We start from the raw sequence: 25,786 nt of genomic DNA, 5'->3' as shown, positions 1-25,786 counted from the left end.
TTTTCTCTCTATAATTATATTAGCGATGATTGTTAACTGACTTCTGCCTTTTAAATGTGAGTTTTATGTGTTGATTTTTTTTTTCCTCCCTTTGCCTTAGACATTGGCTTTTTCTCATTTTCATGGCAATCTAAATTTACACACACACACACATGTGTAAAAGAAAAAGCCTTGTTATCGATTTCACAAGGATTTTAATTTCCATAGTCCCACTCCCCTTTTCCTATTTTAACTATAAGATCAAGATTTGAATGGTTTATATTTAATTTTTTTTCATAAAATTATTATTAAAATATTAAATTATAAAGAAAAATAAATAGTTAAACTTAAATTGCTGACATCTAATCTAGTTTATAGTTTGAATAAAAAAATATTTTCCAAGAGATCAAATTTAAATCTTCCAAAGATGAGGAGGAAATTCTCTTGATATCTTTTGAAAATTAATGCCTTTTCAGGGAAGCCTTCGCAGGTGCCACAAATAGAAATTGAATGTTTTTCAGAAAAATAAACATCTTAGCTCAAATTATATGATTCACGTAGGCCTAGGTCCCATTTTATTATGAAAATAAATTATTCTTTTTGATCCTGCTCGGGGAGGATTTCAAGGGGCAACCACAATCATGAAAAATAAAAATTTAAGAGAAAATATGTTTCATTTTTTTACACTTGGTGCCTCCTATATTCGGGGAAGAAATGTAACGAGAAGTTATATTTTAACAAAATAAAATTAAAAAGTGAATTTTATTTGCAATCTCAATTTTCCATGAATAATATTTAATTTGTTTTTGTTAAATTTGTGTGGTCTAACGGCATTCATTCATTGAAATTTTCCAAATTTTTAGGCTGAGAATTGAACAAATGAAATATTTTTATTCTTTCCAGTGATTTTTTATTTTTCCATATTGCCATGAGTAAAACTAAGCCGGGAGAAATATTAATTTATAGAAATTCATTTATAAAATTCGCTTCCTCCTTAAGATTCAATAATCAGAGTCTGTTTTAAGTGCTATCTTTTAAAATAGTTTTTTAAAATTAAATAAGTATCTTTCAAAGAGACAAAAAGGATAACGAGGTATTTTTGTTAAAGCAAGTTAAATAAATTTCCAAAACAAGAGAAATATCTTTATATGTTTTGTTAAAGAAGATAAAGTAGCATACATTTTAACAGGGTTTAGTAATCTTTATAATCTTTATGAAGATTAAAAGGATTTAGTAATTTAAAATATCAGTAATAAATTTTAACATAATTTTAATATTTATAATTTTATTTTTTACAATATAGGACTACTATTTTAAATACTTAAAATTATAAGAATTGAGACTGAATTTAGTTATAACCGAAACAAAATTAAATTTCCCTTGAAGAGTTCACTAATCACATCTTTTAAATATTTTATCTCACAGAAACTCAAGTTCTTAACTCTATAAATAGAGGTCAAGAAAGAAGAGGTTGAAGAAAAGAAAGAAAGGGTTTGTGAAAGAGAAATATTAACATAACGAAATTTCAGGTATGATCATCACTTTATCAATTGCTTATTTTATTTCTTTGTTGTAGTTTTCTTCTTTGCCTTCACTGTTCTTTCTTCTCATCTTGTCCAATTCAGTGCTCTTTCCTCCTCTCTCTTTAGCTATGTAGATAGTGACTGTGATTGTTAATTGGCTTCTGCGTTCTAAAACGAGTTTCATCATTTCATGTATTAATTTCTCTCTTGGTTTTCATGGCTTATCGATTTCTCAAGAATTTTGATATCCATACTTGGTATGAGATTAAGATTTAGACGGATTATATTTAATATTTTTATAAAATTATTATCAAAGTCTTAAATTATAAAAAAATAATTAAATTTAAATTTCTGAAATCTTATGTAGTTTATAACTAAAATAAAAAATACTTTATAAGAGGTCAAATTTAAAGCCTAAAATATATTTTGAAAATTAATATCTTTTCCATGAAACAAATGGTGATTTTCCAGGTGTCAAAAATGTTATTAAGTATCTTTAGAAAAGTATTCCTATGTTATTATCCTGAGTTAAGTCATTCTTGAAAATAAAATGATCTTTTCATTCTTTTTGATCTGGCTATTTTTTGGGGGAGGATTTCAATGAGCAATTCCAATAATGGAAACTAAAAAATTGAAGAAAAAATATATTTCATTTTTTTTCATACACTGTGCCAACACAACAAAATTAAAAAGCGAATTTTATTTGCAACCTCAATTTTCCATGAATGATATTTAATTTTAAAATAATATAATGATATTTTCACTATCCTTTTTAGATGCCCAATTTTTTTGATAAAATTTTATTAACCTAATTAAAATTCACATTTTGTGTGAAATTTGTATTTACCTAATTAAAAAATTCGATCATTTGCCCGTTGAGTGTCTGGTCGTTTCCCACTCCAGTGGTCACTGTGCCCAGAATCCGTTTGCGCGCCTCCGGCTAGACAAATAGCTTACTGTTTTCACCTCCATTGGCATTCGCTCTTCTTGATTTCTTTTCCCACCATGGTTCCAGGAATTGTTGGCGGAGCTTTTCTGTCCTCCTTCCTTCAGGTGGCTTTCGACAAGATGATGTCTCTTGAGGTCCGTGAGTACTTCCGGGGAAGAACATTGGATACGTCTCTGATGAAGAAGTTGAAAATCGCGCTCCTATCCATTAACTCTGTAATCGATGATGCTGAAGATAAGCAGTTCAGTGATGCTAATGTGGTGGCGTGGCTTACTGAGCTCAAGCATGCTGTGTTCGATGCTGACGATCTTTTGGATGAGATTAACTATGAAGCCTACAAGCAGGAGATGGAACCTGAAACTCAAGCTGGTCTTACTGGCAAGGTACGGCGCTTCTTCCATTTTAGTTCATTTGACAAGGAATTTGATTCAAGGATGAAACAACTGCTGGAAAATCTTGAATTTCTTGAGAGCCGAAAGACTGCTCTGGGACTGAAAGAAGTTAAATGTGGTGCTTTTGAAACTTCCACGAAGTTGCCAACCACTTCTCTGGTCGATCAAGCTGGAACATATGGCAGGGATGATGAAAAAGAAATCATAATTGAGCAATTGCTAAACGACAGTGGCTTTTCTGTCATATCTCTGGTGGGAATGGGTGGTTTGGGTAAGACCACCCTTGCTCAGCTTGTCTATAATGATGAAAGGGTCGAGGCTGAATTCGACATTAAAGTTTGGGTATCCATTTCTGACGACTTCGACATTTTGAGATTGACCAGAGTAATTTTCAAGGCAGTGATGGGATCTTATGATGGTAAAGCAGATATAAACATGCTGCAAAGTAGGTTGAAAGATATTTTGACCAAGAAAAAATTCCTCATCGTTCTTGATGATGTTTGGTGTGATGATTATGTAGCATGGGAAGCTTTCCGGGCACCTTTGATTTCTGCGGTTGCAGGCGGCAGGATCCTTATCACTTCACGCAATCAGAATGTTGCTCTAGTCGCCGGCTCGGATGAAATTTACCAACCGCATCAATTATCAGATGAAGATGGTTGGTTGTTATTTGCAAAATATGCATTTCACAACTCTCCTCAAGCGAGTCCTGATCTTGAAGAAATTGGTAGGAGGATCGCTAAGAAGTGCAAAGGTTTACCTCTGGCTTTGAAAACTGTTGGAAGTCTTTTGGGGAGGAAATTATCTTGGGAGGAATGGAATAGCATTTTGACCTGTGATATATGGGAAGTTTCCCACAACAATATTCTTCCTGCTTTGAGGCTGAGCTATCACTATCTCCCATCCCATCTTAAGCACTGCTTTGCCTATTGCTCATTACTTCCCAAGGATTATCAATTCGAAAAGGAGGAGCTAGTTTTATTTTGGATGGCTCAAGATTTCTTACCAGCCTCTAAATCAAACAAGACCATTGAAGAAGTAGGCAACGAATGCTTCCAGGATCTTGTGTCGAGGTCTTTCTTTCAGAAATCTGCTCTAGGTGGAACACATTATGTAATGCATGACCTTCTCAATGACTTGGCAAATTTTGTTTCCGGAGAATTTTGCTTAAGGCAAGAGGTTAAAGAGGTGCCAAATGTTTCAGACAAGACACGTCACTTATCCTTTTCGCATGAAAATGGAGGATTCGGACAGCCTGAGTATTTGCAAAAATCGAGCAAGTTGCGGTCATTCTTGCCTTTTTTCCTTAATCCAGATTTTGGTTGGACTTCAGTGGTTGATGAATTGTTTAAGTGCAAATGCTTGCGAGCTCTGTCTCTATGTTACAACTTCAAAATTACAGAGCTTCCTGATTCCATAGGAAATCTCATACATCTACGGTATCTTGATCTATCTGGCAGCGGGATAAGGAGACTCCCCGACTCTATATGCCTTCTCTATAATCTACAAACATTGAGGTTGAAAAATTGTGATCATTTGGATGAGCTGCCTGCCAATTTGAATAAACTAAAACGTCTGCGGCTTCTGGATTTACAATACACATGGCTGAAAACGATTCCTCTAAATTTGGGAGAGTTGAAAGATCTTCGAGTTCGTCTGACATCATTCGATGTGGGAAGATACAGTGAGTCCAACATGGAGCAGTTGGGCAAACTCAATCTTCAAGGAGAATTGTCCATTTTTGAGCTACAGAATGTAGTTCCTGGGATGGATGCTTCTACTGTCAACTTGAAAGAAAAGAAGTGCCTTGATGAGGTAAGCTTCCACTGGAGTCCGGACTGCCATAATAATTCCCGGAATGAAAGGTACGTGCTGGAGAAGCTCCAACCTCACGAGAACTTGAAGAAACTGTCAGTCATGCACTATGGCGGTACAAGATTTCCAGACTGGTTTTCTAATGCATTGCCCAACATTGTTTCACTCCGATTGGAAAGTTGCAGCTATTGCCTTGTTCTGCCATCATTGGGCCTTTTGCCGTCCCTCAAGTCACTGTTCATTAGAGGGTTGGATTGTATTGCAGCTATTGGTGCTGAATTTCTTGGAAGTAGATCTTCTGCTGTTTCATTTGGGTCTCTTGAAATCTTGGAGTTTGATGAAATGGTGAATTGGGAGGAATGGGAATGCGGAACAGCTTCTAGAGCCTTCCCATGCCTTAAAGAGCTTCGTATAAGGAATTGTCCAAAGCTGAAAGAGAAGTTGCCCGAACAACTTCCTTCTTTAGAGGAACTCATTATTGAAGATTGCCAAGAACTTGTAGCTTTGGTTCCCATGGCTCCAATGATTCGAAGTTTGACTCTTAGAAAATGTGGGAATGTGAAGTTGGAAGATATCCCTTCCAATCTAAAAGAAGTCTCCTTCCATGGCCCATTCAGCAATGTGACTTTGGTTGAAAAGATTGAGCACATTATTGCCAACACCTGCATCGAAAAGGTGGACATTCGTGAGTGTCCGAATTTGGAGTTTCCATCACACCATCATGACTCACTTCGTGACATATTGATATTAAGAAGTTGTGTGTCTCTTAGGAACTTCGCTTTGGATCTATTCCCTACACTTCAGTGGCTATATCTTGATGGGTGTGATAACCTTGAAATGATTTCTGTTTCAGAGGGGCGCAAGGATGACCCAACAAATCTTACAGATTTGAACATTAAGGAGTGCCCAAAATTTGTATCACTTTCAGGAGGGGCGTTTTCTGCCCCCAGGCTAAAGTGGTGTTGCTTTGAACGTTTGGGGAATTTGGAATCACTTGCGAACTTTTCTGCTCCGTCTCTTAGCATTCTAAGAGTAGAGGATTGTCCAAAACTGGAAACACTTCCAGAGGGCGTTTTGTCATCAAAGCTGAGGCATCTTGCTGTCATCAAATGCCCAAATCTCAATGTTGATTGGGAAAAGATTGCTCACATTGCTAATGTTTGGATTGACGATGCTAGACAAGCTTGAGTTTGCGAAGGAGTACTCCAATCATTCTATTTCCTAGTCCTAGACGCCACTCAGGTTTCTGCTCCTTCTATATTTTTTCCTGCATCTATTGGATTTATGCGTTGCTCTGTTTAATGTAATCAACAGCATAAACTTCAGTTACCATACGTGTGGAAACTTTTTCCCAAAGCAAACGATTGCCATATTACAATTTTCTACAATGCGTTTCTGGGTCTGGGGTTTTTTTTTGGTTATTTGTTAATCAATAGTTGGGCTTCAAGACATCTACTTTATCTTGTTGCTCGCTTCTGTTTATCATAAACATGTGTAATACAATTCATACCTGGATATTTACTTTGTGCGGCTGCAGGGAATTTTTTCAATTATTTGTTGCATTGTTAATAGCTGCTGTTTTTCTTAAGCATCAGTAATATAATGCACCCCTTGATATCCACTTCATTCGACCGTGGTATATATTTTCAATTATTTGTTACACTGTTACTTGCTTTTTTTTTTTTTTTAGCCATGAACATTGGCACTATAATGTGTACCTTGATATTCACTTTATAAGACCGTAGTACTTTTTAATGCTGTCTCAGAGTTTCTGTGGTATCTTCGACTTTTTCTGAAAAAACTTATCCAGTTTCTTGTTCTTTGCTATTAATTTGTTAGGCTTCGAGACTTTTTCCCTTTTTCCGCTCCTGATATGATGCTCTAAGACTCAAGGAAGGCTTCAAATCTTCTGTCAATATTTTTCTCGGGACTAACAGGGCTTGTTTTTGAGTGCAGGTATGCATAGAATGGTTTGGGGCGATCCGATCACATCAAATTATATGGAAAGATGAGTATCTTTGGCCCTCTCTGAAGGACTGCACAAGGATTGGTTGTTGCTTTTGGAATGTTTCAAAACCAGCATTGTTCTCTCTGTTTTTTTTTTTTTCACTTATGCAAGTTTCATGGCCATAAACTAAGAGCAGCTTGCACGATTATAGTTCTCTTTCTCTTGTTTACATTAGTAGATGCTGGAATCTCAAAATGTTGGACTGTAAAGCTCTTTGCTGAAGATTGTTTAAGGCTCCCATTCACGAGGATTGATAATGATATGCTAACTTGATCAGCTTGTGAAGGACAATTGCCCCAACTATTGTATTTCCTAGCCACCACTCAGGTGTTTGTTCCTTCTCTCTTTTGGCGTACATCTAGTCCTTTACATACATCCCTTTCTCTTTAATGCAATCAGCAGAAAAAGTACATCTGTGATCATAACCGTTAGTTCTTTGCAAAAAACTTGAAAAAATACCTTGTTACATTGTCGCCTGCTTCTATTTTTCAGAAACATGGGTAATTCAATATATAGGGGTATATTCCCTCTATCTTAACGTTGCTTCAAAGTTTCTGTACCTATGGCTTTTACCATAAGAAGGAGCAGTAACTTACAGCTGTCTATTTTGTAAATGTGGGTTTTGGCTTTGTGCATACTTCTCCATTTTATGTTTTTCGGTAGTAGTTTTCTAAAAGTTAGGTTTTTTAGACTTTTTCACTGCCTTTAGACTTAAAAAGGCTTCAATTTGGGATTTACAGACTTTGCCTTTTACCCTTCATTCAAATCAGAGGCCATTGTTCGTTGCCCTGGAGGCCGGGCCATGCATATTCACAGGTAAAGCTTCCTCCACTCTGATTCAGACATATGATGACTCGTGATCACACTTAGCTCTGTTTTTCTTTGCATGTTTGTCTGAGAACTAGAATCGCCTTGCTAAAACTAGCAACTTTAACAGTAACATTTATATATTGAATTTCTAAAATTCACTCTAACATTCATGGGTAAGCACGCATATTAGGAAGGATTTAAGCTGAATTATTAGCATCAATAAATTTTCAATACTTACAGTGTCAAATATTTTTTAAGATACTGATAGATATTGCATTCAAATTTATACTGATATGATAGGTATTGGCTCTGCCGTGTTCAGGACTAGTAATGGAATGCAGGCAAAAGCGTAATGCAGGTGAACACACCCTCGCTGTGAGCTAATATCTTGTGCGAAGACCATGTGTGGTTTCTTATTTGCCGCTTAACTTGGACTCTGTATCCCTTTCATAACTCGGTCGTCTAACAAATTTTATGTGTTAAATTCAAACGGCCAAAAATGAAGAGAAGAGATAAAAATTGTCCGTCATGCAAAAAAAAACTATAGTGTTCATCATCTTAAGCGTGCAATTTTTTTTCCATGTGTGTATGGGTGTATACTTGCGTAATGCATCCCACGTACTACATTACAAATATATTTACTACAACAATAACAAGCCTTATCCCACTAAATGGGTCAGCTACACAGATTGCACGACCCCATCGTGCTTTATCATTTACCAAGCTTTTAAGAATGTTGTTAATTAAGAGGTTTAGGTTAACAACTTTCATAAGTGTTCTCTCTGGTTTTCTTCTACCCCTTCTAACAGGGCTCAAAAAAATCCATTCCACTCTCCTTACTGGTGCTTCCCGCGATGTTCTCTGTACCTGTCTAAACCATCTCGAACAATTTTCTACTATTTTCCCTTCAATAGATGTTACTCCCACTTTTTATTGTGTATGTTCATTTCGGATTTCATCTTTATGTATATGCCCGCACATTCATCTCAACATTTTCACCTCTGCTACTTCAACTTTATGCTCTTTCTGTCTTGTTAAAGCCCAACATTCACTACCATATAACATGACTGGTTTAATAGCAATTCGATAAAACTTCCCTTTAAGTTTATTAAGCACCTTTCAATCGCAGATAACTTCTTTAGCCTTTCTTCAATTAAACCACCCAGCTTGTATCCTAGGTGCAACACCTCCATCAATTTCCCTATTATATTGAATAATAGCTCCCAATGGTCCTTTAGCCTTACCGATAAAAATGGTTCTTGTTATTGGTGGTCAGCACATGACTGCATGTGTGCTTTTTGTTTTTCACCTTGTAAAAGTTTGGCTTTGAGACTTTCTCAATGTTTGTTGTTCTGATATAATGCGTTGGAACTTAAAAAGGCTTCAATTCTGTGGTATAAATAGCTTTTTCGACGAGACTTTTCTGGGTTCTTGTTATTTGCTATTTAACAGTTGGACTTTGAGATTTTTCCCTTTCCCTCCTGGTGAAATAATGCTTTGAAACTCAAATAAGGCTTCGATTCTTGCATAATCTGATTGATAAGTACCTGGTTCCACAGGGTTATAATTAGGGAGGCCTCTATCGTCCCTATTTTGCTTGAGACTAATAGGGCTTGTGGTTGAGTGCAGAAATGTATAGAATGGGTTGGGGTGATTTAATGACATCGCATTCACGGCATGTGGAATGATGATTATCTTTGGCTCTCCTTCAAGGACTTCACAAGGATTGGTTGTTACTTTTGGAATGTTTCAAAACCATCCTTGTTCTTGCTTTTCTGTTCAAGTTTCATGGCCTTGAACTGAGCAGGTTGACCAATCCTTGTTCTCTTACTCTTGTTTACATCACTGGACGTTGGAATCTCACATGTTGGACTATGACGGTCTTCGCTGAAGATTAGGATTGATAATGATATGCTAACTTGCTCAGTTTGTGAGGGACAATTTCTAGCCGCCACTCAGCTATTCGTTCCTTCTATCTGTTGGTGTGAATCTATTCCTTTACGCATATCCCTCTGTGACCAAAACTATAAGAAATACCATGTTATATTGTTGCTTTCTTCTATTTTGCACCGTGTCTAAACATTGCTTCAAAGTTTGTGCGGTATCCATCCACGGCTTTTAGTTTCTGTGGTATCCATGTTATGTTTTTCTGTCGTACTTTTCTGTTCTAATTAAAAGAAAGGCTTTTCAGACTTCTTCATCGCTTTTAGACTTGAAAAGGCTTCAATTCAGGATTTACAGATTTTGCCTTGTACCCTTCATCTGCACCAGAGGCCATTATTGATCGCAGTAACATTTATGTCTTGACGTTTTAAAATTCACCCTTATATTCTCGTTGGGGGCAATGACAGATGAGCTTGTTCTGTGTCGCTGGAGTTTCTAATCTAAAGCATTGTCACTGCAGATGCTCTTTTGTTCCGTGGCTTGCAAGGGAAATTTCTGCAAGGGTAGGCACACATATTTGGAAGGATTTCAACTGGGTTTTTATCAATGTGAATAAATTTTCATTACTTTCTATGTCAAATAGTTTTAAGATAATGCAAGGAATTACAATGTCAAATTTCTTCAGCAGTTGATGATATTATCATGGATTTGTTTGAACCATTCAAGAGAGAGACTCCCCAGATGTTGGAGCTTATCTGTGCAATTTACAAGAGAAGAGTTGAACACAATATCTGCTGGAACGTTGGTTGTTTATGACTTGGCTTCATACTACATAGAAGTCGCAATCATGAGCTCTTGCTTTACTGTTTGGAGCTTATCATGACCCATGTTTTTACAGAATTACTTGTTTGTTTGATATATTCCTGTTTGTTTGAATCATTGTACAGCTAAACCATTTGGTTGTTGACATCAACCATTTGTTAGTTGTGCATTGAAAGTGTGCAACTGACCAGGTGTTGATTGTCCGGTCTCCTTGAACCTTGGAGAGATTTTATCATGATTATAGGATATAGGATTCCTTTTGTACATGCTCCTCTTCATAGTAGCACCAGAAATCAATCTGAAGGTGTCTGTCAAAATTTGCAGAAATTGAGTTGGAAAAATTGATTTTGGGTTGTAACTGATTTATAAGTTTAGGACTTGTATAGGATCGATTTTTGAAAGTAGGTGATAGCAAGTTATGAAATAATCATGATTTTAGGTTCATCATTGATTTTGGCATTTACGAGGGTGTTTGGATATTTCTAAAAGAATTGAACTTCATAATTGGTTCTAGCATGTAACAAGGGCATTTAGATATATTTTCCCAAAACTGTGCTGCTACTTCCAAAATTGATTAATTTGAGTATCCAAACGGAAACTTTATTCTCTATCGTGGTTTCTAGCCTTGATGAAAAAAAAATATAGGATAAAATTGGCACCTCGATTGAGCGATCTCAACTGATTCTACAGCTTTTTATTTTTTATTTATTTTAAAACTTTGTATTTAGCCACAATGATACAAATATTTGATCTTCTAAATAAATAGTTACTTAATATTTACGTTGTCTTGTTCCTGTGATGACACGTCATTTGAAATTAGGTTCTTGGTGGTTGAAACCTCTTAATGTTATAAAAAGCAAAACAATTATACGTAACATTTGATAAAAATTATTAATTTTATTAAAATTCAAAGAAATATTATTTTGGAAAGACATTATTATTAGTCCTTATAATTTTATTATGCTTTATTATTGATCCCTTTACCATTTTTTTTCGATAGTTTAGGTTCTCTAGTTTTTTTTTCCTTTTAATACGACGTTGGTACCTTCACTTCGAAATATTCTCAGAGAGATGAAGGTAAGACACCATGTTAAATTATCTAACATGTCACCAAACAGGGCCTTGCATATTATTTATATTTGATGATATTTAATAATTAATAAATACAACCTTTCTCATCTCATTAAATTTACTTGATGTCCCTTAATTGTAACCGTTAAAAAAAATAAAGCAAACATAAAATGTAAAAATACTTACAAACTTTTTATCCAAGAGTTTTTTCTATCCTTAAGTTAATAATGGTGCATGGATATCCTTAAGTTATAATTTTAAGTGAAAGCTAAATTAATTTTTAATAGCTTTATTAATTAAGTATAACCTTAAACAACCCGTAGGTGAAATATATAAATTCCAAATGAGCTCTATTATTTTTCATGTATCCCATTTAGATCAATTATAGTCTTGAGTAGGCAAAATTAACTTTATGAAAACTTCATATTATATCTAGTGTTAAACAAGAAATTCAACATGTGAATTATGAATTTTACTTATAAATTCTTAAATTGCAATTATAAATGAAATCCAAATTATTTGTTAAGAGTTTTATTAATTAAGTCTAGCTTTAAACCACGTGTACACTAAATATGTGAATTCCAAATGAGCTCTATTTTTTTCCTTACATCCCAATTACCGATTATAACCTTAAGCATGCATAATTAACTTTATAGAAACTCTATGTTATATCATGTTAAACGAGAAATTTAACTTGTAGATTATAAATTTTTACTTGTAAATTGTAAAGTTGTAGTTTTAAGTGAAGCCAAAGTTAATTGTCAATAGCTTTTTTAATTAAATCTAACCTTAAACAACCCCATGCATGTGCTAAATCTTTAAATTCCAAATGAGCTCTATTACTTTCTATACATCTCAATTTGACCAATTATGATTAATTTCCTGGAAACTCCATGTTATATCAAATGTTAAACAAAAAAGTTTGACTTGAAAATTATGAATTTTTATGTAAAAATTTTAAATTGAAATTGTAATTAAAATATAAATTAATTGTCAAGAGTTTTATTAATTAAGTCTAACTTTAAACAACTCTTAGCCTAAATATGTAAATCTCAAATGAGTTCTATTATTTTTCTGACCTCCCAATTAGATCAATTATAACATTAAACATGCGTAAGTAACTCCATAGAGACTTTATGATATGTCAAGTGTAAAATTAGAAATTTGGCTTGTCAATTATAAATTTTTACTTGTAAATGGTGAAGTTGTTATATTAAGAGAAAATCAAATCAATTGTCAATAGCTTTATTAATTAAGTCTAACCTTAAATAACCCATAGGCTAAATATGTAAATTTTAAAAGAGTTCTATTACTTTTCACACATCCCAATTAGACCAATTATAGTTTTAAGTAGGCCTAATTAACTCCATGGAGATTCATGTTATATCAACTGTTAAAAAAATTCAAATTGTGAATTACAAATTTTTACTTATAAATTTTGAAATTATAGTTGTAAGTAAAAGCTAAATTAACAAGGCAGTATTATCTTTACACCCAAATCCTAAATTATACTCAAGTTTTAAGGGACATGACTACAGTTTTCAATTTTGTGGGATTTATATATAAATAAGTTTACTGTATGGGATAAATTTGTAATTTTTCCAAATTAAAAAAGCTATGAACAGTCTTGCTTAGTCCTTACCTGCAATTTGATCAAAGTTGAAGCAACCTAACATTTAGATCAATTGTCCATGTGTAAATGCTAGCAAGTTTTACCTACATAACAATATCAATGTTATGGTATTTCTCAATTTCATAATAAATCTCATACATCAATGGCTTGATCTATCTAAAAGTGGAATTAAGAGACTTCTTAAGTCAATATGGCTTATTGCTTAAATTATATCTTATTGTTTCATACTTTACTTACGTTATGTGCGTTAGTTTTGGTGGATCTTCTTTATTTTCTAATGGTCGATAGCGAAAAGCTGACATCTTTCATGTGGATATTGAAAATAACAGAGTGATATTACTGCAGGTGAAGAATTTTGAATCCAAAAAGGTTTGAAAGGTGGATTTGATTGTTGTTGTTGCGTCTTGTGTTTCCTTTTCTGTTAGATACTTAGAAATATTTCTTTATACAGGTAGCAGTGGAGCCAAAAGGTTCCAGATGCACAGAATGCAAGAGAAAAAAAGACATGTTTACTTTTGAACAACTAATTATTACGTTATATAATCTCAATATTCAATAAAAAAATCAACCAGAAAAATGTCTTAAGGAAACATATTTTAGTAAGAAATTTTCTTATTCAAATGTCAATAAACATTTACTTCTGTTTTAATTTCTCTCCATTGTGTTGGCAGGTTGAGGCTCTATATTTTACTTTTTGATTACTTACAGATATTATTTTATTAAAAGAAATTCTATTAAGATATAATTAAGCATTAAATATTAGCATCTCTCCTCCTGGTAAGGATTTGAATATTGATTTGCTACGTTATGAGAGATTAACCCCTTCAACTAGAGTTAACCAGTAGATGAGGTTCTATACTTTCTTGAATCTATGAAAATTATAAAACAAGGACTATTTACTTGATTGGGCAATAAGCAACTTCACACTCAATTATGTCGACAAGTTTTTCAGAAATAATCTTCCAACATCAACTTGATATGTATAGATGATGATGGATGCTCCGCAGAGAAATTAATGTTTGAGAATATTTAAGACTATCAATTAATTATTTTTCCACATAGATTATTAGAATTATTTGTATATCTACCTTGGATTGATATTCATAAAATTACAGAAGGAAAGTATGAGTCCACATTTCTAACTGATTCAAAGAATTTTAAGTGAAAAATATTAGGTTATTTGATTGTTACATAGAAAATGGCTTCACAGAAAAAGAAAAAGAAAAAGACAATGGCTTTTTCCAACTGAGGATGTTTTGTTTTTCACTAATAATGGAAAAGCAAGTGTAAAATTTGGAAAATGACTTCACTCCATTTAAGGCTTGTTTCGGTATACTCCCCCCCCCCTTTTGGATTTACTTACATTTAACTTTTAAAAAATGCTTTTACTACTTTAAAAAGCTCAAAATTGAAGTTAATTATTTAGATTTAAAGTCACTTATCCAAAAAACCCTAATACCTTTATTTATATTTATATATATATATATATATATACTCTCTACGTTTAAAAATATAAAATATTTTTAATAAATTTCACCCCAATAAAGTAGTTACCTACTTTTCAACGAATTCTATCTTTTCATATTTACCTCTATTAAACACCCTATAATAAATATAAAATTATTATTAATATGGATGCTTTTAAAAAAATTATAATTATATTTTAAAAGTTTAAAAATGCTAGCAATATATTCCTAAATTATTATGCAAATAGATCTCAAATTTTAAATTCATGAAACAAACAAAAGTTCTCCTAAATTTTAAATCTGTAGCATCTGACTCCCAACACGTTAAGGGTGAGAAACGGCATTACATTTTAGATGGTGAGGCCCACCTACATGCTGATGTGGTATCTCCCTCCTCTTCTCTTCCTTTCTCTCTCTTCACGGATGATTCATCGTTGCCCTCTCTCTCTCCTTTACCTTCACCAGAATCACCGTCATTGCCGGTGTCAACCTTAATTCCACTTCCTCCTCCTCTCTGCAATCCCCCCCTTCTTTCCTCACCTAAATTAAAAGCTTCCTTCTTCCTCTTTTGTCCTTCTAGATCTCTGCGAATCCGAGCACCAACGACTTCGGCCTCTTCGGACAGAGCATCACCATTAACCTCATCCCCACCTATCATCGATGTCATATACACCCACTTTTCTCAAATTTGGCGACCACACCACCATCAGCATTCTTCCATTCCCTCATTGACCTGTTCCTTCGTTGGTTTTGAACATGTTTTATGTTTCCGTTGTTGGTTGCTTTGTTTCAAATATGAGGAGGAGGAGGTAAAAGATTGTCATCTATTCATCTTTGTAGAAGGGAGGTTAGAGGTTGCAGAGGCAGTGAGAGAGTGAGAAGAGAAAGATGAAGAGGAGGTGCCGGCACAAGGCTGAAGGAAATGATTGAAGAAGCGTGAGGGTAGAGACAAGGAAGTGGGGAGAGATGATGAGAGAGAAAGGAAGAGGAGACGGATGCTGCAAATTTAAAAAGTAATATCGTTTCTTACACTTTACGTTTGGGGATCAGATGTTACAAATTTAAAAGTTCTGAGACTATGAGTTTAAGGTTTAAAATGTTATTCACATAATAAGTTAGGAGATATATTGCTCATTAACCTTATAATTTATCTCTACTTTCAAATTTCAATATTTCTCCTTTTCAAAGAGCCAAATACAAACATCAATTATAGGCATTAAACAGAGCCCAAGTCCGACAACCGAATCAAAACACATTTACAGTTACCTCACCAGATTATAGACAAAATAAAAGTAAAATTTACATCTAAGACACTACCAACCAGAAAAAACACCCTTTTTTTTTTTATACCAAAGCTAAAATGGAGAAATCAATAGCCCAACAACGAAACTGACAATTACCAACTTTGTATCATTTTTCTCCAGATTTCCACTCCATAATAGCTGATAGAAGTGTGTGATTGGGAATCAGATTCTTATGAGGTAAAGGCATATTTGTCATTGGTGATTTGTCATTCCTTTCCAACCATGTTACAATAGCTTTGTAATCATATGTATAACCATCAGCAGCAACACAAGGATCATCCATCACATCCTGCACCAATCACAGTATTATTTTTTACCCTTTCAAAATAATATAGAGAAAGTAAAGGAAAGGGAAGGACAATAAGGTGAACGTTCCTTTATTGTTGCCAACTTGCCATATTGGAAAGTAACATGTGGACAATCATCAGAGAAAATTCCTCCACATTTCTTCATTCTATTGAAATACTTGTTACCAAACGCTAAAAACTATATCTATGTTTTTACCCCAAAATATAATGTTTTACCATCATAGAAGTCAACCAGTTAACTCATTCACATGAACAAGAATTAGACGTCATCTTGTTGAAGCCATTTGCAGAATGTAAAATGTCTTTTATGAAGAACATCCTATTTTAGCAAAGAGATTAGAGAATCAACGAGATGAGCAAAGTGAAATATTTTGGTACCTGAAGTATTGGGCAGATGAAGTGATTAGGAGGTCTAGAGTTAACAATAATAGTTATGGCAGAATGTTGAGCCCTATCAGCGACTTCCTTTAATCTCTCCATTATGGGAATTACATGATCTTTCAAATCAGGTCTGTCTCTGCGCCGAAGTTCTGCGCAGCTTAGGCCTAATTGAGCTAATTCCAGAGTGTCCTGAATTGGCCAATTCCCTGCCTTAGGATCCAATATTTCAGCTAAATTTCCCTTGTCAATTGCTGTTTCTACCACAAGAGTAAGCGCTCTAGCTGGTTTTGCAGTTAATAATTGCAGGATCACCATTCCAAAAGCATATACATCAGATTTGGGAGATATTAACCCTGTCCTTTGGTACTCAGGATCTATGTAGGAGAGCGTCCCAACAGGATCTGTGTCCTTGAACATTGTAGACAAAGTATCAGAAGAGAGTAACGTAGAAAGGCCAATATCGCCAATCTTGCTCACAAGATTTCGATCTAGCAAGATGTTCGCCGGTTTCAAATCACGATGGATGATAGGTTTGGGCTTTGAGCTATGAAGAAAGGCAAGCACTGAGGCCACTTCCAATGCAATTTGGTACCTCTTGAACCAAGGGATTGAGATATTACTGTTATTTTGGAGTAATCTGTCCTCCAAGCTACCATTCTCCATGTATTCATACACAAGACAACCATGATCAGGACATGCCCCAAGAAGAAGAAGTAAATTTGGATGACGAACTGTGCTCAGTATTTCTAGCTGAAAATAAGGATAATCATGTGGCTTATTTAGTTTCATACTTATCTGGCTAGTTATTCATTGGCCAAAAGCCAATTATCATATGTGTATTTATATCACGATAAAGAAAAAATGTGAAACATTAATACAAAACTAATGGAGATACAGTATTAACCATATTAAGCACTTGAACTAAATTCCTAGACTAGACACCTTGATACAAATAAAGGCATTCTTGAGAAAGGTAATGTCCTGAGAGAGTACGCATGTGAACAGTTAAAGGCCAAAGAATAGTTTGTTTATATAAATTTTAACACACACACGTGCATGTTTTCCGCAAATCATATGCGTTCACAAAGTTTCCATACCTCTCGTTGGAGTTGCTTGATAATGTGGTCCTCATTAGTGTGGAGAACTTTTACCGCCACAGGTGTATGATACAAATGGCACTTGTAAACTGTTCCACATGCTCCTTTTCCAATTCTTAGCTCTTCAGAGAATGATGAGGTAGCTGACACTATTTCATCCCAAGTAAACTTCTTATACTGAGGCAGGGAACCGCTAAGAGCATCCTCTAGCATTTCATTCCTTTTGGCAGCTTCGACAGCTTTCTTCTCTGCTTCTCTTCTTTCAAAGGCTTCCTCTTCAGCACTTCTTATCAAATAAGCAGCTTCTCTTTCTGCTGTCTCACATTTCTCTCTCTCCTTTATTACTAATTTTTTGGCCTTGTGCTCCTTTGCAATAATTTCCTTCAGTTTCGTAGATTCCTCGATTCTCTTCTTACTTAGATTGTTCAACTGTTTAAACCATTTAAAAATTTTACTCCAACTGACATTTTAAATCAATGAAATGCATTCCATGCCATTTATGGGAATATTTGCTTCTACTCCAATTGCTATAGACTAAATCGCAGCAAAGCTACATATGCACACATGGGGTTTATCGAGCATGGTGGGTGATTTTAAGTGAGAGCTGAGAAAAGCATGCAATCACTGTTAGATCACAAACTAACAATTCAGATTAATGCAAGAACTGTCATACGTGTAACAAATATGTTAATTCTGCTTCAACAGTTTCGTATTAATTGTGAAATAAATTTTTTATCCACAAGTGCGTTCAAACTCCTCTCACCTAAAGTTAACAAAGAGTATTTAAGGCGAGAACAGTAAAGTGACCACAAATTAATAGCCAAGTTGATCACAAATAAAAGCATGAAATCTTCTTTGATTTTGATTTTGCATCAACAACTTTTGCTTCAATATTCATTATTAATTTGTGATCTAACGATTATTACTTACTCCTCTTACTTCTCAATTTGCATATAGGATCACGTCACTTTACCCAAAAGTCCTCATTTCTCGTGAAGACAAATTTAATCGCAAAAGATCAAAACCTAATTAGTTTTGCTACTAAGAGATAAAAACATAAGTACCCATTAACATGCACAATTCATGCAATATTACAAGAAAAAACCTAAAGGGCCATGTAATTTTGTTTGGGGGATTAAGATACATTTTTATTGTTGAACTTTTTTTGACACGCGCTAGTCATCCTAAAGTCAAAGATGGCACAATGTCACTCCTTAAATATTTAAAAAGATACCATGTTACACTTCTGTTAATAGACTATTAGTTTGATTGTTAGTGGACCAAGAAAATTACATATAAGACTAGAAAATTACAAATAAGTCCTCAACAATAACATTAATACCAACTAAGTACTCAATATTACAAATAAATTCAAAGGAACTAATGTTATTCTTCACTCATTAAAGACAAAGATATCATTGACTAACAACTTTGATTAGCTACTAAGTAATTTTTTGATCACCAATACCAGCAACAATGACAATAAGTAGTTAAAAGATATTAGTTTTTTGAATAATGTATAATTAAATTTCTAATATTAAATAGCTTAAATATCAAATGTTATTTACAAATCTTAGCATACAATTTAAGTCAACTTTTGAGATTTACAAATACTTTAGAAATTTGTAACTTACCTAGTGAATCCATGGTTTATAAGTGAATGTGTTTTTTACACCAGATACAAATTTTTGAAGGACTTATAAATTATCACACTATTTTATTTTGCAACTTAGCTATTGTAAGAAACACACTTACTGATAAATGTTGAATACACTAGTTGAGCAAAAAAATTGTAAAGGATTTATAAATTTTGGAGAAAAATTTATAAATTATCACATATTCACTTATAAATCACATATACACAAATTACATTGTAAATTTCTAAAGAATTTGTAAATTCAAAAGTTGACTTGTAAATTGAGTGTGAAGATTGGTAAATAACATTGATATTTAAGGTATTAAATATTAAATTATTAATATTTTAAAGTCTTTTACATGAGTAAGAAATAACATTAGTCTCTTGGCATTTATTTGTAATTTTAGGGACTTCATTGTATTAATTTTATTATTGGGGACTTATTTGTAATTTTTTAGGCCTTATTTGTAATTTTCCATGCCCAGTAATGGTCAAACTGACAGTTTTTTGCATCTTTTTTAATATTTAAGAGATGACATTGTATCACCCTTGATTTTAGGGAGGCTAGTGCACCTCAAAAAAAAAAAAAAAAAGATTCAAAAGTAAAAATGTACCTAACCCTTTATTTTTTTCTTTTATTGGAAAAGTAGAGGTTTTGTTCATCCAAAGCACAAATGTAAATACTGCTAACCTCCAAATAACAAACGTGGAGGTTAGCATTACCATATTAGAGAAAGACGGAAGCAATTGGATAATACCATTTTTGATGCATAACTGCTCTGACTTTGAGCTACCATGTGCATTCCTTGGGCATGCCTTAGTTCAATTCTCAACTTTTCCAGCTCAACGTTAAGATTTTCCTGCTCATATAAATGGCAAAGCAGGGGAGAAAATAAATAAATAAATTTTTCTCCCCAGAATTTGCATGCTGCAGTATAGTCTACTTTATCATTACAATGCTACCACTAGAAATAGGAATTATATCAGAGAGCCACCATTGCTTGGTGTATAATCTGTAGCTATACAAATACCATTTGTTGAAATAAAGAAATGAAAGGTACCTGCTTATCAGGCGACACAGATGCCAGTGGTGCATCCATGGTGGGATTTTGATAATAATTCCAAGATTCGCCATCTGATAAATTGCTTTTGTAACTAGAAGCCCGGCTTAGAGCATAGCCAACATCTGAGTTTCTGGTAGAAGAATATATAGCAGTTTGCTCTATCCCAAGATCTAGGGAATGGCTTCTAGGGCGGTCATTTTCAATTAAACTAGATTTTGTGCTTTGAAGGGTCTGATTAATGCTTGAAAGAGCTTGATATCTCTGTGCTGCTAGGGAAGAGGAAGGTATAGAAGCATACGATCCAACTGAGCTATAGTCTGTGCATATTCAAAATCATATGTCATTAATAGTATTCTAAGAATAGGCCTTCAGAACAAGAGTGCTAAAATTGGATATCCATATGCAACTCCACGCAAATTCATATAAATACCACATACACCACTAAAACTTCTCATTGACAAGGCCACAAGACCCAAATGATCTATTGTTTTATTCTCAGAATTGAATAAACCACATGAAATACAACGACAGAAGTAAGGGAAGAAACATAAAAATGTACAATATACTAACAATGCTCCAATAAAGGAATGATTGTGCCATAAAAAGCTTAGCATAATCAACATGATTTTCAATAAGTTCAGATATTAGACAAGGTTTTGAATTTGATGTTAAGACTAGTAATAATACCAAGACACTTCATTCTCCTTATTGTTTGCTCATAATGTAATCAATTATTTAGAAAACCTCAGTAACTTAAATGTATGAACTAGAATACCTATCTGAGAGGTGGACGCAGAGTTCAATGAGCTACTGGTCGAACAACTGGTTTCACTACTGTCATCTATTAAGTTTCCATCAATCTCTATGTCTGATGGCCGTGAAGAAAACAGTTTCCCTTTGGAAACAGCATAAACTGTACAAAATCTTGGAGTGCATGATGAGATTTTTGCAGATAGACCCTTCAGTTTACTGGGGGAAAAATCACCAAGGAAACCATCATAATCTGATCAAGATCAATAAAGCTCATCTTAAGAAAAGGAACGAAAGAGAAAGAGGAAAAAGAAAAGTTGATTGATACTTGCATGCATCAATATGTGTTGAGTCCCACATCAAGAAGTTTCATATGAAAAGTGAGGCTTATAAGTCTAAAGGTTTCTCCAATCTAATCTAGTCTTTTGAGATGGACTCTCCATTTAAACTTATACTTATAACAGTATATACGTATGTGTTTATGCATGTAAATCTAGATAAGCTTGTGAGCAACTAACACAGGATGTCATCACCGCATATCTGACAGAGAACAATTGATGCAAGAAATCCGGACAAAAGGGGAGTTTTATGGACAAAAAAATTGTTTTCGCCTGCAGCATTACAACTCATTCCAAGACAACAAGCATCAGAAGGTTTCATGATTGGCCCTTCAAGATGTTACATAATAGTTAGGAAGATCACCTCAAAAGTACCAGTTAATATATAAAACGCCACAATAAGCAGAGTTTTTCAAATCAACTTGACAACAAATATGAACATTAAAGAAAGAGTATGCTATTCAAATGACTTGTTAAACAGGATGATGAACGTTTTTGACAATAGGCAATAAATAACTAACATTAAAAAGTGAATTGTATTTCCATTCTGTCTCATATCATATGCAAATTTAGAGTTGCTAATATGTGTCGAGTTATGTGGGTTGGCCCGAATAACCGGTCATAAAAGGTTGGGTTGGGGGGAAAATTGGCCCAAATAAAAATGAGTTTTTTTTAGCTTGAACCATATAACTCGTGAATCATATGGGTTAACCCTGATGGATTAAGGCTGGCCTGTTTAACCCATAATATTTTTAAAAAAAAAAAGGAAAAAGGGAAAATTTTGTGAGTGTAAATCATATTAGGCATGAGTTATTTAACTGGATCAATTCATATATTTTGCACATACATTATAGATTAATATTTTGGTGTATCTAGAATGAATCATGAAGGAATGTCAAATTGGAACTCGCCAATTAGGTGTATTTTTTAAAAAAAATTCATGCAAAAAATAAATTGGAAAAAAATAAATGGGTTGGTAGGTTAGCCCATTTAACCAACCAACCCTCTTTTTTTAAAAAAAAAATGATCAATTAAACATAAATCACACACTTAGGTGCCAAAGCAGGGTTCAAACCCTGGATCTCACATTTACATGGAGGTGTCATTGCCACATAGGCAATGAGCTAGTTGGTAACCCACCAATCCTCAAGGGTTGGATTGGGATTTTTCCAACCCATATAGAAACAAGTTGAACCCAACCCACATTTCATCCAATCCACATGATCCAAGTTGGTTCATATTCCAAGCTCTATATGCAATCTACAATTTTCTAGAAAGGACTTGTTTTTCAAGGTAATAGTATAAATATTTTGTCACCACCTTCCTGTCAAAAGTTACATAGAAGTAGGTATATTTTAAACCAGAACTACTTCTGCAGCATAGATCAATACAGAAAGTAAATACTCCCTCTATCCCAAATTATAGGGCACTTTTGAAAGAGTTTCTCCGTCTCAAAATAGAAAACGCTTTGAGTAGATTAAGATTTCATTGAATGCACCAATTTTAATATTACCCTTTCTCTATCTACAATTAATTTCCGTCCCTTTTCTTTTTAATATATTAAATGATAGGTATTTTTGAAAGTTTATATTTTTGTTTTTAAAAGATAAGGTTGTTAAGTGTATTTAACGAAGTCTATTGGTATGTGAGATTCTGTCTAAAAGTATCTTATAATTTGGGAAGGAGGGAGTACCTTGTAAATATGGCATGAGATGAAGCCCCAATAACCAGGTTGGTTATCGCACTCTTAGCAACTTCCTCTGCTATTGCGGTTTCTACATCATCAGATTCAATCACTACAATATCTACATGAACCTGCATTGACAGAACAAGCGTACAAGTCTTACTTTGCTGAATTGGTCCCAGCTAAATTTAACAAGAAATAATATATGACCTTTCTCTGTTCACACATTTTCTTGTAAGGTAGAAGCATTGCACTTGTCTGCCACTTCATTTCCTTCTTGAAAGCAGCTGCTGCATCATTATGTACTTGTCATATAGGGATGGTATTTCCCACGGCAAGGACAAAGATTTTGAATTGGCATGAAAATAAAATGAAGCTATTTTCTAAAATCCAGACTTGGGTGTATATGACCACTATATTGAAAAAGTAAGAAAAATTTTAACTATCAATAATGATGTTACTTGTTACCCCGAAAATGCAAATCTTGTTACAATGGAGTAATCCACATTACTCTCTCCTTCTAATATCTTCAAAATGGTAGCAAAATTTAATGAGACACAGCAAGTACTATACAAGCCTGTTTCACTTTGATGTGGTAGTGAAAGCAGCAGCATTTTTCATGGGGGGAAAGCTCCTCTTAACTTTCTCCCGCCTTTTGCCAATACATAAGATGCTTCTACATGACATAAAATCTATACTCTAAAGTGAGAGAGAATTAGTAAATTGAAGCATCTAAATGATGGGAAATCTAGATTTCGATAGGGAGAGAATTAGTAAATTGAAGCTTCTCTTGTGGACTAAAGATTTGTTTTCTTTGGGACAAAGTCACCCTCAATCAATAAAAAATTATAAACATTAAACGACATCCTATCATGATCATTCATCTAAATACATCCTTCATAGTAATTTAAAGGTAAAAACTGCCATTTGAAGACTTGCCAAACACTGAAGCAGTTGTCAGATGATTTAAACAAAGCCTTTCAGGTAACAAGAACGAATGATTTCTGGCAATTTTTTCAGGGAAAATGTGCAACTCTTGCCAATATTATTATAGCTAAGAAGTTTATAGATGTGATGAGATATACAAGAAACTATTTTTCACTCTCTTACTGGATAAAGATGCTTCTTTCCCTTGAATACAATGAACAGAAAACATATATAACTTGGTGTTGGAACTCCATTTTTACCAGAATGGACATGTATCAGCTTAAACATAATTCTCCCCTCAGGAACAAATTTATCCAGCGCCCATTGTACCATATGCTTGCTTTTCTTGTTACCCTTGATAGCTACAGCTACACCTGAAGACAATGAATGCTGTGATGGAGACTTCTTGAATTCATCTCCTCTGCCACGGAAATTGTCCATCATCACTCTTCTTAGAGGAGACAATAAACTCTGTCAGATTGCAAGAGAAACTTCACAGCAAGGAGTTGTCGGATTAGAAGTTATCATAGAAGCTGCAAAGGTAAAAGTGAAGAAATGTAGGACCTCAGGGATTCTGAGATTTTGAATGCCACTTGAGGAGAATCTACCAAATGCTTCCTAATCAATAAACTGTTTGCAATAATGGATTTCAATACTTTCAAATTCAACTTGAAAAAGATGAGCTGCAGAAAAACATGAATATGATAAGCTAGATATGAACAGATAAAAGAAAAATGAAGAATAAGCAGGATCGTACAATGGTGGAAAAACATTCCATGCTATTGATGATAGCACTCATGGCAGAGTAAATTATGATGATGACTGATTTACAAGCAAATATCTGTTACAACAACACATTTAAAGCATATTCCAAGATTGCCATGCAAATAATTAAGTCATAAATCTCATAAGAATTTAATTTAAATTGAGTGAAGAAAATTTCTAAAAGCCATGAGAAAGATTATTTTGGCCCAATTTCCATAATTGAGAAGATGAAAAAAAGCTTGATCCAGTTCATAAGTTTAAAAGAACATGAACTTTCAAAGATCCGAAGCAACAGACACAGAGACAGACGGATGAAACGATTCAGAAACTCAAATGGTTAAAGATTGAAAATTCATGAAAATCAATACACTTTTCCAACTATTCAAGCAGCCAGCTCTTTTAAACCTAGAAACCATGAACTTCCCAAACCCAACATTCTTTCTCTCAAAAGGGACAAATTCAAATTTTCAGGAACAGCGAGTAAGCCAAAATCCCAGAGAAACTAACCTTAGAAGAAGATACAAGTTGAAGCAGAAAAGCTTCAGAACGCGGACCACATCACGCTTCAAAATACTTCAACTTAGTTTGCCCTCTGGTAACGTCCTCTCCAAAATTCAGGGTAAACAAATGTCAGAATCGCATTGGGGTTTCCTCTATAAGAAGGTAACAACTTTAAATATTCAACTAACCGCAAACGCATCAGCATTCGAAAGAAAAAGAGTGATATATAAATTATATAATGGTTTTTGATCCAATCCGTGAGATTGAAAGCGGCAGGTCTGTGCTTAGTCAAACTGAATGGAAGAATTCGATTCCAAAACCAAACGGAAATGTTAAAGCCTGCCTTCTCTGACACAGGACATTGTGATCGGTACTGCGACTGTCAAATCTGACTCAAATTTTGTTCTCTCTGGTTCGGATTTTTCTTCTTCTTCTTTTTTTTTTTTTTTAATCTCTGTCGTTGTTCGCAAATTTTCAGTTCGAACTCTGTCATCATTTGGTTTTAATAGAAAGGCCAGCGCATTATAATCGGGTGTTTGGATTGGTTTGCATGATCAATAAAACAGATAAGAATATAAAATACAAAAAAAATTAAAAAATAATTTTTAATATAAAAATGAATAAAATATTACGCGCATGTGTGTGTGTGTATATCCTATTTTAGGTGAAACATGAAGTT

General features: G+C 34.0%; 3 protein-coding genes across 16 annotated transcripts; 1 reads left to right on the top strand and 2 right to left on the bottom strand.

Moving 5' to 3' along the window:
* Window positions 1–2,405: 2,405 nt before the first annotated feature.
* LOC129315400 (putative disease resistance RPP13-like protein 1) lies at window positions 2,406–10,531 on the top strand. Of its 6 annotated transcripts, none has more exons than XM_054959054.1 (6): window positions 2,406–5,900; window positions 6,615–6,993; window positions 7,407–7,482; window positions 7,777–7,834; window positions 9,881–9,923; window positions 10,049–10,531. In XM_054959054.1, exon 1 carries the CDS (start codon window positions 2,508–2,510, stop codon window positions 5,844–5,846), a length of 3,339 nt encoding a protein of 1,112 aa, XP_054815029.1. In that variant the 5' UTR covers window positions 2,406–2,507; the 3' UTR covers window positions 5,847–5,900; window positions 6,615–6,993; window positions 7,407–7,482; window positions 7,777–7,834; window positions 9,881–9,923; window positions 10,049–10,531. The 6 variants fall into 6 exon arrangements, with proteins under 6 accessions (XP_054815029.1, XP_054815033.1, XP_054815032.1 ...); XM_054959058.1 differs by having other exon boundaries at window positions 9,881–9,968; XM_054959057.1 differs by having other exon boundaries at window positions 9,881–9,968; window positions 10,046–10,531.
* A 2,314-nt stretch (window positions 10,532–12,845) lies between these two features.
* Window positions 12,846–15,374, bottom strand: LOC129315582 (uncharacterized). Its single transcript, XM_054959399.1, has 2 exons — window positions 14,700–15,374; window positions 12,846–12,969 (listed from the first exon to the last, which is right to left on the bottom strand). The coding sequence occupies exons 1-2, from the start codon at window positions 15,017–15,019 to the stop codon at window positions 12,966–12,968; spliced, it is 324 nt and encodes a 107-aa protein (XP_054815374.1). The 5' UTR covers window positions 15,020–15,374; the 3' UTR covers window positions 12,846–12,965.
* A 112-nt stretch (window positions 15,375–15,486) lies between these two features.
* On the bottom strand, window positions 15,487–25,580 carry LOC129315580 (U-box domain-containing protein 35-like). Of its 9 annotated transcripts, none has more exons than XM_054959393.1 (12): window positions 25,296–25,580; window positions 25,114–25,211; window positions 24,406–24,524; window positions 24,102–24,289; window positions 23,125–23,204; window positions 22,924–23,045; window positions 20,918–21,111; window positions 20,140–20,459; window positions 19,837–19,938; window positions 17,443–17,871; window positions 16,343–17,095; window positions 15,487–15,945 (listed from the first exon to the last, which is right to left on the bottom strand). In XM_054959393.1, the coding sequence occupies exons 4-12, from the start codon at window positions 24,283–24,285 to the stop codon at window positions 15,763–15,765; spliced, it is 2,367 nt and encodes a 788-aa protein (XP_054815368.1). In that variant the 5' UTR covers window positions 24,286–24,289; window positions 24,406–24,524; window positions 25,114–25,211; window positions 25,296–25,580; the 3' UTR covers window positions 15,487–15,762. The 9 variants fall into 9 exon arrangements, with proteins under 9 accessions (XP_054815368.1, XP_054815370.1, XP_054815372.1 ...); XM_054959395.1 differs by having other exon boundaries at window positions 25,114–25,198; XM_054959397.1 differs by lacking the exon at window positions 24,406–24,524 and having other exon boundaries at window positions 16,343–17,002; window positions 24,102–24,374.
* Window positions 25,581–25,786: the final 206 nt, after the last annotated feature.

This window comes from Prosopis cineraria, unplaced genomic scaffold, assembly GCF_029017545.1.
Source record: "Prosopis cineraria cultivar Desert tree isolate PC_DT_omini unplaced genomic scaffold, ASM2901754v1 PC7, whole genome shotgun sequence".
NCBI lineage: Eukaryota > Viridiplantae > Streptophyta > Magnoliopsida > Fabales > Fabaceae > Prosopis > Prosopis cineraria.
The sequence above is the reverse complement of the archived record's forward strand: the minus strand, read 5'-3'. Positions and strand labels throughout refer to the sequence as shown.